Raw genomic sequence first — 13,774 nt, forward strand, 5'->3', positions numbered from 1 at the left:
GTCTGTTCCTGTTCTGGAGGCTAAGAGAGTAGAACCAGCAAGTGATGGAGAAGGTCATGATGCTTTCCAGGAAGGCACAGTAAAAAGTCATCATGACTGAGGAGCTGACTCCAAAGGAGTTGAGCTTCCTAAGGAGATATAACCGTTGGTGGCACTTCCTGAGAATCTCCTCTGTGTTAGCAGAGAATTTCAGGAGGTTGTCAATCAATCAATCAATCAATCAATCAAAGTTTTATTTATAAAGCGCCTTCTGCAACCCTGTCAGGAAGCCCAAAGCGCTGAACATGGTACAGTCATAGGTAAACATATTGAATAAATCAACAATAAAAGCAATTCAAATTACAAAATACAAATTATAAAATACAAATTACAAGATAGATGAAACATTCTGGTACAGGACAAATGTGTGAAACACATTTGGATTGAGTGGATGGTTTGAGTGAACCAATGAAAACTGTGAAATAAGTTCAACATAAAAGAGGGCCAAAAATCAAACATGTTCTGGAAACGCCAAGCGGAGGAGGTGGGTTTTTAGGCGACTCTTAAAGACTGGCAGAGATGGGGACAGCCTAACTGAGGGTGGCAACTGGTTCCAGAGTAACGGTGCTAGGACTGAGAAAGCCCGGTCCCCACGGGTACGACACCTAGAATGAGGGACAGCGAGCAGGCCTTGGTCAGAGGAGCGCAGAGCGGGTGATGGGGAGTGTCTGTTCAGGAGAGTGGCCAGATAGGGGGGACCACCACCCTGGAAGAAATGATAAACAAAGACGAGGATTTTGAATTGTGAGCGATAGCAAATCGGAAGCCAGTGCAGGGAGGCCAGAACCGGACTGATGTGGTCCCGTTTCCTGGTCCCAGTCAGGAACCTGGCGGCACTGTTCTGCACAACCTGTAGGCGACGCAGGGATGACTCACACAACCCTGCATAGAGAGAGTTGCAGTAGTCAAGCCTAGAAATTACAAAGGCATGCAGTACCCGCTCCAGGTGGGCTCTCGACAGCATATGCTTGATTTTTGCAAGGCATCTCTAGTGAAAGAAACTGGACCGGATCACCGAATTGATGTGAGCATCAAATTTAAGTCCTGCATCAAGTTTCACCCCCAAACTGGTAACAACTGGTTTTGAGTATGGAGAAAGAGGGCCAAGATCAACATAACGATCCACATTCCTGCTGTTGGGGTGAAAAACAATGAGCTCTGTCTTTCCCTCATTCAGATGTAGATAGTTGGCCATTAGCCAAGACTTCACCTCATTAACACAGGAGACAAAGGACTGGATAGAGTGACCTTTCTCCTGACACAATGGAGAGTAAATCTGGCAATCGTCAGCATAGAGATGGAATGATAGGCCATGTTTACGAAAGATTGACCCAGAGGTAGCAGATAAATGGCAAACAAAAGAGGACCAAGGATCGACCCCTGCGGGACCCCCCAGCGGAGCCCCTCCCAAGAAGAAAAAACATCACCCAGTTTAACACAGAATGTCCTGTTGTGGAGATACGATCTAAACCAGGGGTGTCAAACTCATTTTAGCTCAGGGGCCACATTGAGGGACATCTAGTCCCAAGTGGGCCGGACCGGTAAATTAAAAGCAACTTCAGATTGTTTCCTTTGTTTTAATACAATCAATATAAAACAAAGCTGGAGCCTGAGGACAGTGTATCCAAAATAGTAAAACACCTGAAGTGTACTTGAAAATTTGAAAATAATAAAAAATCAATCAATAAAAAAAACATTCCTTAGTGATTCAAAGAGCTTACAGATCACATGGCTAGATCAGTTTCATGCAGCACTTAAAGTATATTTGACTCATTTTACTTTACATCTTTTAGCTTTCACCAGCACATCACTATCAGAAGTTAAGGACATGGCAACGTAACATCACAAAGTATTGGAGATTGGTCAAAGGTGGTTCCCAGATACTTGTACTCCTCCACTACCTCCTCTGGGTTCCCATGGATAATGGTGGTGACTGAAGCAGCCGGATCCCTCGGCCTCCTGCAGAAGGTCACCACCAGTTTGGAGCTGTCACACCACTCTACAAACTCCTGAAGAGCAGGTCTGTGGTGTTGTGAGGAGCCTGACAGCAGTGATAGGAGGACTGTATCATCAGCGTATTTCACCAGGTGACAGTTGGGATGTGTGGATCTGCAGTCGTCGGTGGAGAGGATGTAGAGCGGGGGGGAGAGCACACAGCCCTGGGGGGAGCCGGTGGAGGTGGAACGGAGACCGGAGAGACAGTTGTTGACCCAAACTTTCTGAGTGCTGTTGGTTAAAAAGTCCAGTATCCACAGGGTTAACTGGTCATCTAAATGAAATTGGGAGGAAAGTTTAGTAGCCAGGATGTGAGGCTGCAGAGTGTTGAATGCTGATGAAAAGTCAACAAACAGAAGTCTGGCGGAGGAGTCAGGGAGCTCCAGATGTTTGTGGATGGAGTCCAGGATGAAGATTTTTGCATCATCGGCGCCTCTGCGTGCACGATAAGCAAACTGGAGTGGATCCATCAGGGGCTCAGTTGCTCTTACAATGTGCTCTTTTATGATCTTCTCCATGGCCTTCATCACCAAGGAGGTTAGAGCTACAGGACGAAGATCGTTAGGAGACTTTGGGCGTGAACGCCAGTCACTCTTTACCTGCTTCATGACACTGAACCCTCTTTCACAGTCAGCTGTACTTGCAGGGATGGTGAGGAGAGCATCAAAGAGGTAAAGGACGTCAGGACACCGATGGCGCAGCATTCTGTTCACAGTAGGCCAGGTTTTCTCAAAAGTTCCTGCAGAAGGGTCAGACAAAATTACAGTCTAGCAAGCAATAGTTTAAAATGCTGCTTTATATATTATTTTAAAGACATAATTAGATTTGTAATGCGCTTTTAACAAATTAAAATCTTACACTATTAGAAATTTAGCTTTTCAAGGACTTGTTAAAAACTTTGCCATTTAGGAACATCAATGTTAATTTTTTTCTCTAACATAATTCTCTAAATACCTTGGCTAAATCCTGCTGTGTACAGTTCAGCCTTAAGAATTGTCCATTGATCAGGGATCAAGTCCACATCCACTCCAGCAGACAGCAGAAGAGGTCGGAAGTGACTTGTGAGCTTGTTTATCTCCTCAGCACCAAAATCTGAGCACAAGGGAAAACATTACTACAAAGTTCAGAAGTTGTCGTAAATCATAAAATGCATTGGCAAGATGTGTCCACCACTAACCGAAACTCGTGTCTGCCTCTGGCCAGCACTGGAAACTGGTCAGTCGCATAGCATGCAGGACACCACTGTTCACATCACTAAATCTCGCAGCGATGCATTGACACAGAGAACCGATCAACTCGTTCTTTGCCTTGTTGTGCTGGCCAGCATCAGAAGGCTTCAGAAGGACTCCCTCATATGTGTCTGTGTCCAGCACTGATCTCAGCTTAGGCCCAGGTCTACAGTTGTGCAGATAGATTGATGGGTGTCATTTCATCCATCCACATATCTACAGTATTTATTTGAAAGCAACAAAACCTAAAATCAAAGAATACAATGTAGGTTACATACCTTGACTTGTACTTTTGAATGGCAGCTTGAGTAGAAGACAGGCAACTCTGAGCTTCAGCCAGGGTTGACACGGACCTCTGCAGTGACTTGGAGAGGCTGCTCAGTTGATAGATGGTGTCATGGAGAAGGTAGCAAAACCTGAGCACCCCACCATCCTTGGCTATGTTGAGGAACCCCTTGGCCTTTGCCCTCAGAACTGCATTGGTGTTCGTGGTATTTTGGGACTACAGACAAACAAACTAAATTATATCACAGCCACAGACCGCATTAAAACTGTTGATAATGAGTATCAGATTTAGAGAACATTGTATCTATCTACACTAGTTTTAGTAGGCTGTAAATTAACATACCTTCTCCTCTAAGTGGTGGACAAAGCCAACATATCCCCTGAGAAAATGATCAAGTGCATTGAAGAAATGTGGGAGCCACCGGGTTCCACCTATTCTGGTTGGCATCAAAGGCTTCAGGTGGAGCTCCCTGAAGTGATCCTTTAGGCTGGCCCTGTTTACGCCACTCTTATGATATAAGGTGTAGAGTCCACTCAACAGGTCCTCAACTTTCCTGACCATCACATTCTTCCTTATTCCATCCGAAAAGGAGAGTTCAAGCTTATGGGCCATGCAGTGGATTCCAAGCACGTAACATCTGTCTCCACGCAGTTTTGTAACAACACCATTGTTTACTCCTGTCATTACAGATGCTCCATCAGTCGTGATGGCAACCAGCTTCTTCTTCCAATCAGTGCTGACTTCACTGTCCAACATACCGCACACAGCTTCAGCTATATTTGCAGCATCTGGCTTTGAGACTGATATAACCCCAACAAAGTCAACTTGAACTTTTCCTTCACTGGCACTCCTGACATAAACAATTTCTTCTTCCATCACTGCACTGTCCAGGGATCCATCTGACATGACTGACATGAACTTGCCATCTAATAATCTTATCTTCATTTTTCTCCTCTCATCCTCTGCTATGTAGTGTATGAATTCTTTTGCTTGGTGGTCATTTGTATGTGTCTCTCCTATCTTCAAGCCTTTCTTTCTGTCCACCCTAAATTAATCATGTGAATGAAGCCAAAGTTAGTGCAGAGTTCAGTTACTGAGTTCTTTTATTTTTTCTTTTTGAAATCAAGCATAACATTTCATCTGTGTCAGTAAAGGCGTGTACATCATCACTCTGTATCAGTTTAAATGCACTGATTCTGAAACATGTAAATGGAATGATTGATTTACTTACTCACACATCCATGCAAAGTCGGTGAAAGGCCTTCCCTTTTTTGCAATGGCATGAGCATTTCTAAAAAGAAGCTGCATCTTTTCCAACTCCAAACTTCTGAGTGAAGAGAGGCTTTTCCCAGCAACACTCTCTTCAACTGGAACTGCCTTAGCAATCTTCATTTGGAGGCTTTCCTGGTGACTTCGAGCTTTCTCGTGGTCCTTTACAGCCTCGATTTTAAAATTATTAGTCCCCACCACCAAGGGCGTCAGTTTGTTTTCAGAATTGCTGGGGACAATAACCATACACTTGAGTGGGGTTTAAACATTGCTGGGGACAATAAAGGCAGGCTTTTTTGAAAGTGGGGGGGACAAAGCTGCCAATCACAAATTTTGCCGGGGACATGTCCCCGGTGTCCCCAGTTAAAATGATGCCTATGCCCACCACAAAACTGTTAGTTTTGTTTTATTTTTCGTGTACACTCGGCAAATTTTACAAAACATTACTGCATTTTCATTGTCAAACACAAGCCATTCACGGCCTGTCTGCCATTTAGTGTTGAAGTTTCTTCTCTTCGCTTTGCACGCTCTGTCAACACTCTCATCTTCTGCTTCCTTCCTCTTCTCATCTCCTCCAGACGTCTGTCCTAACCACCGCAGCATTTTATCCAACTTCGCCGTCCAGCTCTGATTTTTCTTTGTCTTCGCTCTTCATCACGTATTTTTTTGCTTGTGTTTTCAGGCGTTTCTGGTGTCGCGCTCTCATTGTTGATTGGACCAAATTGCACAGCAGACAGAAGCGTGCCTGTGCGCTGCAGCCAATAGGCATCTAAAACGTCACAAACCCTAACCCTGGTTGTAACATATCATCAAAAGTTTCTGTTCATAGGAAACCAAAAATGGCTATAAGCTGACAAACCATTCAAATTAAAGCTGCAATAGCAAATCTGCAAGGAAATCTAGCTTTTAAACACAAACACGGTCACAGAACACTTAACCCATCATCAGGGCCAGATTAACACTTTGTTGCAGGCACGTGCAGAGGGGGGTGCGGAGGGTGCTTGAGACCCTGCCCCTTTTGTCCGAAGTGCCCAAAGTGCCCTTTTTCCGGTCGTTCGTCAGATTTTACCGTACAAACTGTTATACTGTGATACAAATCGGGCACTAGGACCATGCGGAGGCAGCCGCCTCAAGCTGAAGGCTATTTTCCCTTAGACCTGCCTACAAGCTCACTGATTGGCTCTGCCGCGTCATACTAACGTGTGATTGGTTGTCCTTGCTGTCGCTCCACCTTGTAGCCATGGAGACGACAGACCGGTGTTTTCCCTGCGGACAGGAGTCTGCGTTCATCTACCTGTAAGTTTTTTTTCTGCCTGCTTCACGTCAGCTGGATAGATTTTAATATCAGAGCTTTTGTTTACGTGAGTTTGAGTCCGTGGCTAGTGTGTGTGGAGCAGAGTCAGGTAGCTGCATGTCTGGGACAGAAAATGAGACATGAGAGAGACTTCTCCTGAAGAGTTGCAGAAACTCAAAGAATCAATGTCTCACTCTAGATTCTCCGGGTCATAACTTCTGAATTACTAATCGAATAAAAATACTTCAAACGGGTTCTAAAAGTACATAAAACGAGCTTTCCAATGAGGTATTACATGATGTAATTCATGTTACTCCAAAAATCGCTATTAGAAGGAAACCAGCTTTGCAGCGTCACAGACGGGGCGAACCGCGATGGGAGAGCGAGAACCGAAAGGAGGAGATGATCTGATCATCTTCATCAGCAACTTTTATAAAGTTATGGAAACGTCACAAATAAAATCCACCTGGTTGGTCAGGTGTCCCAGAAGGCTGTTTCTGTAGATGGTGACATGAGGAGGGACAGATTAAAGCCACACTGGTTTTTATTTGAACACTCAACTGTTTACTAAATGATTCAGCTTCATTCCAGCATTATTTATACGTACAATAAATATTTATTTAGCTGAAAATATCATTTTATCAGTGCAGAATTTTATTAGTTGACTTTTTGTAATGAAATGTTTACATTTAACCTTTTATCTGCTTATTGATCTTGATAATGCTGGTAGAAATGTAGCTACAGCTGTGAAGTAGCCCATGAGTGTTATTTGATGATACCTAGTATTTATTTTACTGTATCCCGTTCTCTGGACCAGAGCGTAGACCTGTGGTCACAGACAGGCTGCAGTCATTAAACTGGTTAACATGAGGTCAGGGGTCACACTGTTTTCTGAGTGTTTGCAACACAGTTCTGAATTTAAATAGTTCTTTTGACATAGTTTGCTCAAGTCATTTTGAAGTTTCTGTTTAGTAATAAATGTAAAGAAAATTCAAATCAGTTTTTTTCATTTAAGCTGCAGTTTTACAGACTTTAATAAACATAAACACTAAATACAAACCAGACACTGAAAGCTGAGGTTGTTCTGAAAAAAGGAGCAGAGTTACAAACATTTTACACTTTTATTACAATTTTAAAGCCATAAAACAAAAAAAAAATACTTGTTATATTTATGGTCATAAGAGGGTTAAACGTGATAAATTTTCCGCCTCCCACAAAGAGATGGTAAAAGTGAATGTGAGCATAATTATATACGTTTTATTACTTTATTATGTATTTTTTATTATTGACTATTACTCCAAAGAGTTCAGATGAAGGCAACTGGACTTCTTTGGTTTCTTTAAAACATTTCACTTCTCGTCTGAGGAGCTTTGTCAGTTCTAACTGGAATATGGGAGAGTCAAGCTCATAAGCTGTAGCTGTCTGTTATTTAAAGAGCAGAAACTACCCCGCCTCTCCATCTCCTGATGAGTCGTTAGCCTCTATTGATGGTGAGTCATCGTGTTGATTAGATGCTGGAAGGTGTGACCTAGACTGAAACTGAATGAGATTCAAAAAAAAGTTCTAATCTTTTAAACAACGCTGTTGGTCATCTTGGTCCTTGTTCTGGTTTTCTAAAACCCTGTGTTAACAACCTTGGTGTGTTTTTAGACTGTTCTTTTAATCTTTACAGACAGGTGAGTGCAGTGGTCCAATCAGGTTTTTATCATTTAAGGCAGATAGCAAAGGTGGATACCTTCCTGCTAATGTCCTCGAACATGTCATCCACCTGTTCGTGTCTTGCCGATTGGACTACTGCAACTCCCTGTATTCTGGCCTGGACCATTCCTCCCCACACCGACTTCAGCTGGTCCAAAATGCAGCGGCTCGCTTGCTGACTGGAACCAGCAAGTGGGATCGCATAACCCCGGTTCTGGCCTCTCTCCATTGGCTTCCTGTCTCTTACAGGATCCGTTTCAAAATTTTACTTTTTGTTTTTAAATCCCTTCATGGCCTGGCCCCAGTTTACATCTCTGAGCTGCTGTCCGCTTACGTCCCTGCCAGAACCATGAGGTCCAGCTCTCAAGCTCTTTTAACAGTTCCAAAAACCCGCCACGAGACTCGCGGCGACAGAGCGTTCTCTGTGGTTGGGCCCAAACTGTGGAACAAGCTACCTCTCAACATCAGGACCAAACAGAATCTAGAGCATTTTAAATCCCTTCTTAAGGCGCAGTTTTTTGATTTGGCTTTTAATGCAGGTTGACTTGAGCATCTTAATAGTTTTTAACAGTTTTTATCATAGATTGTGACTGTTGTGTGCTCATCTTATTTTAGGTTTTTATTGTTGATTTGTTGTATCTTGATTTGTTTTACCTTGTACAGCGCTTTGGTGTAGCTTTGCTGCTGTAAATGCGCTCTGTAAGTAAAATTGACCTTGACCTTGACCAAAGCTGCATTATTGGTTCTGGAAAGGTGAAATCTAAGCCCCGCCCCTATTTAAAGTGGGGTTTTCACGTTTTTACAGTGATAGCTTCTTTTACTCCTCTCTCAAATCATCTATCTTCTCTGTCCAGAATGTGGACTTTGTCATCTTCAAAGGTGTGTCCCTTGTTCTTCAGGTGGAGGTGGACTGCAGAGTTTTGACCTGAAGAGGTGGCTCTCCTGTGTTGTGTTATGTTCTTGTGTAGTTGTTGTTTAGTTTCTCTAATGTAAACATCTGGACAGTGCTCCTACACTGGACTGCATAAACGACCCCACTGAGCTTCTGTTTGGGTGTTTTGTCTTCTGGATGGACCAGGTGCTGTCTGAGGGTGCTGTTGGGTTTAAAGTTTACCGGGATGTTGTGTTTGGAGAAGATTCTTCTAAGTTTCTCTGAGACTCCTGCCACGTATGAGATGATGGTGCCTTTGTGTAAAGGGTGTTGTTGTTAGGTTGGTAGCAGAGCTCTCATGTTTAGTGTTAAGTTCAGTGAGATCATGGAATGGGATCAAGAATTTTCTACAGACAGGAAAAAGATCTCAGCTAACATAGCTGTAGATCACACTGGATAACTTCCTGTGGTTGCATTTATTTTACATTTATTTTACTACCTCTTACTAGAGCTGTCTTTAGTAAGCACAAAATATCTTTGGTTGTACACCTGTGCAATAGCAATAAAGTATCTTGATTCCTGTTAAATGTACTTCCTGAATGAGTGACCTTTTCAGGCTAAAATAACAAAATGACAAATACAGACAGAAGGACGACTTCTTTCTTCTTTTATAATGCGTTGCATCACCACCTGCTATCAGAACAGGACTCAGTATTGGAAGATAATCAAAAATCAAACAACTTGGACTCGGATCAGGGGCAAAAATGTGGTTGTAACATCTCTAGATATAAGTCAGCTTTAAAAACTGAAACTATTATTTATGAACTAACATAAACACTAATGACACTAATTTATATATTTTTATTATGTTGTTTGAACCCAAGGGTCTCATTATCTGAATTTTCTAACTTATTGGATTGCTCTATAAGTGCCCCTTTTTTTACTTTGAGCACCCGCCCCGTCAAAGGTCTCTGCACGGCCCTGATAGGAAACAGGCTTCAACACAAACAGTTGTTTTCTGCTTGGTCCTAGAGCTCAACCAGTGTCACTTTAACATAGCGTAATATTGTTTTTGGATGGTAAAAAGTTCAGGGGTCAAAACTTGACTTTGGAAAAAGTGTGTGTGTGTGTGTGTGTGTGTGGGGGGGGGGGGGGGGACATGTCCCCCCGCCCCCCCAAAAAATTACGTCCATGTTTACATTGCTTTCAAGTTCCTGTTTGGCCTGACCAGAACGGCTGAGTTTGACACGTTCTGGAAGTTTAGCACACACACACACAAAAAAAAAAGATGCATTAAGCTCAGCAGTTCAGATTGGGCCCCAAAAGAACTCAAACATGAAAGTAGTGTGAAACATACAGAAACTTTCAAAATAAAGGTCACGTGCAGATTTCTAGTTGTTTAATTAGTAAAAAACAAATATTTAACTACCTGTGAAACCTCCATAGCCCAGGTAAAAAGAACAGAAAAAACCACAGACCTTTTTGGATACATGCTGTCATCTATGTCCTCAATTGTTGTTGGAACTACAAAAATCACGCATGGTTCTCCAGTCATCACATGCCCCCACGTGACCGGCTTCGTGGAATGCTTTCGCTGCAGTTTCACATCTGACTTACTCCCTCCATGAAGGGACCTCGCGGGCAAACATGTCTTTTACATTAACCACTATTCACACACACACTTGAGATTACTATCTTAACATGTCTTACGTCTCTAGGTGGATTGTCTGAGATGGCCAGAAGACCAGCCCTGTCCACCTCCACAGGTGAAGAACTTTACGTGGAGGGAATCATGGATGAGTTCACACTTTTGGATATTGTTTATGAAAATCAGTTTGAAGGAGATATCCTAGACCAAGACATTATGGAGGAGACAGAAGCAAACTTTTACAGAGGCGCTCCACCTGAATGGTTAAATTTCCACATCAATGAACTTCGTTCGTCTCCGTTCATCAAAAGAGATGGCTACGGCAGATTGGTTCAATGGATTTATGAAAGGACAAAAGGTCCTGGAACGTCAATGGTTAAACTTTTTCACCAACAAGGAAGTGGGGGAACCACGCTGGCCATGCAGGTGTTGTGGGACATGAGAAAAACCTTCAGACGTGCCGTTTTGACCGGTTCTACCTTGGAGACAACAAAGATTGCCAAGGAGGTGGTCCACCTTTTCACAGGAGGCAGCGAACATGATCACAACACCGTGCTGCTGTTACTAAACAATGAGTTTATTTTAGATAACCTGCAAGACTGCATAATGGCAGAGATCACTGAGCAGGAAGTAGTTGCTGATACGCCCATAGTCATTTTATTCAACTGTGTTAGAAACGACTATGTTGTCCTCCAAAAAGAACGGTCTTACAAAGAAAAGGTGGAATTCAAAGATAAACAAGACGTGATCCTTAAAACAACTCTTTCAGACTCCGAAAAGGAGCAGTTTGAGGCCAAAAAGGAGGACCTTAGCAGAAGGTATGGCGATAAAACCAAACAGTTCCATGGTTTCAACATACTTCAGACTGATTTCTCACGGGATTATATCCAGGAGGTGTGTGCCATATTTGAAAAGACAGAAAGAAGAAACAAGCCCCTGAAGATGCAGCTTGTTGCTTTCCTGTCCCTGCTGAATGCTTACGTACCGGGCTCCTATCTTCTGGAGTCTGATTGCCTGCAGTTCCTGAGACGGGACAAATCGGTTCGCGGTGACCTGTCGCTGGCAGACTTGATGCAGCCCTTTAGTCATCTCATCCTCTCTTACAAACATGAAAAAAGACGTGAGAAAAAAATCCAGATGGCTCACCCAATGATAGCCAAATGTTGTACTAAACTGTTAACTAAAGCAGAGGTGACCAGAAGGGATAAGGCAAGAAACTTCTTGATCAGCTTTTGCAAAGGGGATGTTTCTACATATTTGCTTGGATTCATCAAAGACCTGCTGACAAAACGAGAAAAGAAGAAGACTAAAATGGAGGAAAACACAGAAAAGCCTGGTGTTAGGCTTCAGAAAGAAGATGAGGATGTTGAGAAGTATTCCAGGCTGATTTTAGACATTACCAAGAAGGAAGACAAAAAGGAGAGTGCATCAGTTCTAAAGGTTGCATCAAACAAATTTGTAACAAACCCGTGCTTCCCCCAGGCTCTTGCTCGCTTTTGTTACAGAGAACTCAAAGATTACAAGGAGGCAGAGATGTGGGCGAAGACGGCAAAAGAACGAGATCCCAAGAAATCGTTTATCGCCGATACACTAGGCCAAGTTCACAAGAACCATCTAAAGAACAAAGAGTCTTCCACTGACACAAAAGCACTTTTACTGCTGGCCCAGAAGGCCATTGAGGCCTTTGAAGAAGAAGAGCGACTTGCTGAAGAAGAACATAAGAAAAGTTTGATAGAGGAAGAGAAATCCAAAGTCCTGCGTGAGTTAAACACCAGAGGACACTTTGGTTTTCTTCAAGTGTGCAGCATTCTGTTTGATCGACTTAGTGAAGACAAAACCTGGAGAAGAGTTCTCACAAACAACATAACCATGGGCTCGGCCCTAAAATTGCTTGGAGACAATAAACTTTTTAGGTTTAGTAACTTTGTAGACAGTCTAAGAGAGAAAGTTGAAAAGAAATTTGAATTTTTTGATACCTTTCTCGCTTATTCTGTGTCCATCACGAGAAAAGACAAGGCGTACGTTTCTTGGGAGGCAGCACAAAGCTGCAAAAAGTACATTGGAAGTCGGGACCCAAAGACAAAGACAAATTTGAAAAAAACACCCAGAGCCTGAAACAAAAACTAGCTGTCACCTCCGCTGGAGTCCTCTCGTGTCTAGACAGAAGATGCACCTTATCAGATGTTCAACATGTTGTGAAGTGTTGGGAGGAAATGTGTCAAAGCAAAGATTCTGCTTTTGTCAACTTCATCCTGGCTAAGATCGTGCTTTCAAACAAAATCAACACTCCACCGAGTTCTGGCCATCAACACACACTTAGACAAATGAAACCACCATGCCCTGTAGAATATCACATGCTAAACCTGCTTCTGTTCTGGCCCACAGAAGACGAGGACAAACCTAAATCTGACCTCAACATACTAACCGAACGTGTTAGGCATGCTTATGAAGGGGAATATGGGACGGTCTTTCGATCAAGATACCTTCGACCTTTATTTTTTATTGGACCAGGCAAAAGCTTGACCAGTTTTGTCCACCGACGGACCCTTGAGATTGTGTTTACTAAAGATGCACTAATAGAATCAAACACTAACTGGAGAAGCGAGAACATTTTCAAGGATCCCATCGTTCAAGAGCGCCTTATCAAAATCGAAGGAGTTGTACGACACTACCGAGTGTATGCAACATTCAGAGGCACAGAGGTCGAGGTAGAAGCCAACAGAAAAGACAGCCTCTGGAAGTCAGGTGATGTCACCTTTTACCTTGGAATAACCATTAAAGGTCCGGTGGCCTTCAGCATTCAGAGGAGACTAACAATCGCTGAGGGTAAGAAAAACAACTGCTCATTTAAAATCACAACACAAACTAATTAATGTGAATTCTGTGAAATTGCTTCAAATATTTAAATAGCACTTTATGATACACTCACTGGCCTGTTTATTAGGTACACCTTGCTCATACTGTTGGACCCACTTTACCTTCAGATATTCCGTAATTCCTAATGTCACAGATTCAAGGAGGTGTAGGAAATTCCTCAGAGGTTCTGGTCTTTCTCAACATAGCATCACACAATTCCATCTATCACGTGAATGGTAAAATGGTAAATGGTCTGTGTTGAAAAAAGATTTTCGATTCCTCCAGACCTGTAGCCTGGCAAGCCAGACTAAATAAATGTATTATTTAGTCTGGCCACGCTCCACTGACGGCTCTCGGTTGTGGGGCGGGTTCTACCGTTGTCTTTCAAATGATCTCCGCATTCCACTGGACAATGAATGTGACATACTCTTGTTTCACTCTGTTGCATCATCCCACCCACCAGGCATATAGAGTGCCCTGATTGGCCCACAAAGTGGATAAAGCTCTGTGATTTGTTCACTAAGCAGATAGAGCACTATGATTGGCCCACCATTATGGACCAATCACAGCTCTTTATGTGTTTGAAACC

At 42.8% G+C, this 13,774-nt stretch overlaps 2 protein-coding genes across 2 annotated transcripts; one reads left to right on the forward strand and one right to left on the reverse strand.

The window, feature by feature from the left end:
• Positions 1–1,680: 1,680 nt before the first annotated feature.
• Positions 1,681–3,116, reverse strand: LOC107386814 (RNA-directed DNA polymerase from mobile element jockey). Its single transcript, XM_054747440.2, has 2 exons — positions 2,989–3,116; positions 1,681–2,773 (listed from the first exon to the last, which is right to left on the reverse strand). Exon 2 carries the CDS (start codon positions 2,736–2,738, stop codon positions 1,860–1,862), a length of 879 nt encoding a protein of 292 aa, XP_054603415.2. The 5' UTR covers positions 2,739–2,773; positions 2,989–3,116; the 3' UTR covers positions 1,681–1,859.
• A 2,983-nt stretch (positions 3,117–6,099) lies between these two features.
• Positions 6,100–13,324, forward strand: LOC129165126 (sterile alpha motif domain-containing protein 9). Its single transcript, XM_070542278.1, has 4 exons — positions 6,100–6,114; positions 10,400–12,414; positions 12,447–13,155; positions 13,314–13,324. The coding sequence occupies exons 2-4, from the start codon at positions 10,414–10,416 to the stop codon at positions 13,322–13,324; spliced, it is 2,721 nt and encodes a 906-aa protein (XP_070398379.1). The 5' UTR covers positions 6,100–6,114; positions 10,400–10,413.
• The last annotated feature ends 450 nt before the right edge of the window (positions 13,325–13,774 follow it).

The sequence above is a fragment of the Nothobranchius furzeri genome, chromosome 2 (assembly GCF_043380555.1).
Source record: "Nothobranchius furzeri strain GRZ-AD chromosome 2, NfurGRZ-RIMD1, whole genome shotgun sequence".
NCBI lineage: Eukaryota > Metazoa > Chordata > Actinopteri > Cyprinodontiformes > Nothobranchiidae > Nothobranchius > Nothobranchius furzeri.

Coding starts and splice junctions, on each gene's coding strand:
- LOC129165126 (XM_070542278.1), top strand. CDS start 10,414: ATGGCCAGAAGACCAGCCCTGTCCACCTCCACAGGTGAAGAACTTTAC. Junction 12,415..12,446: donor GTCGGGACCCAAAGACAAAG/ACAAATTTGAAA, acceptor CAGAGCCTGAAA/CAAAAACTAGCTGTCACCTC.
- LOC107386814 (XM_054747440.2), bottom strand. CDS start 2,738: ATGCTGCGCCATCGGTGTCCTGACGTCCTTTACCTCTTTGATGCTCTC.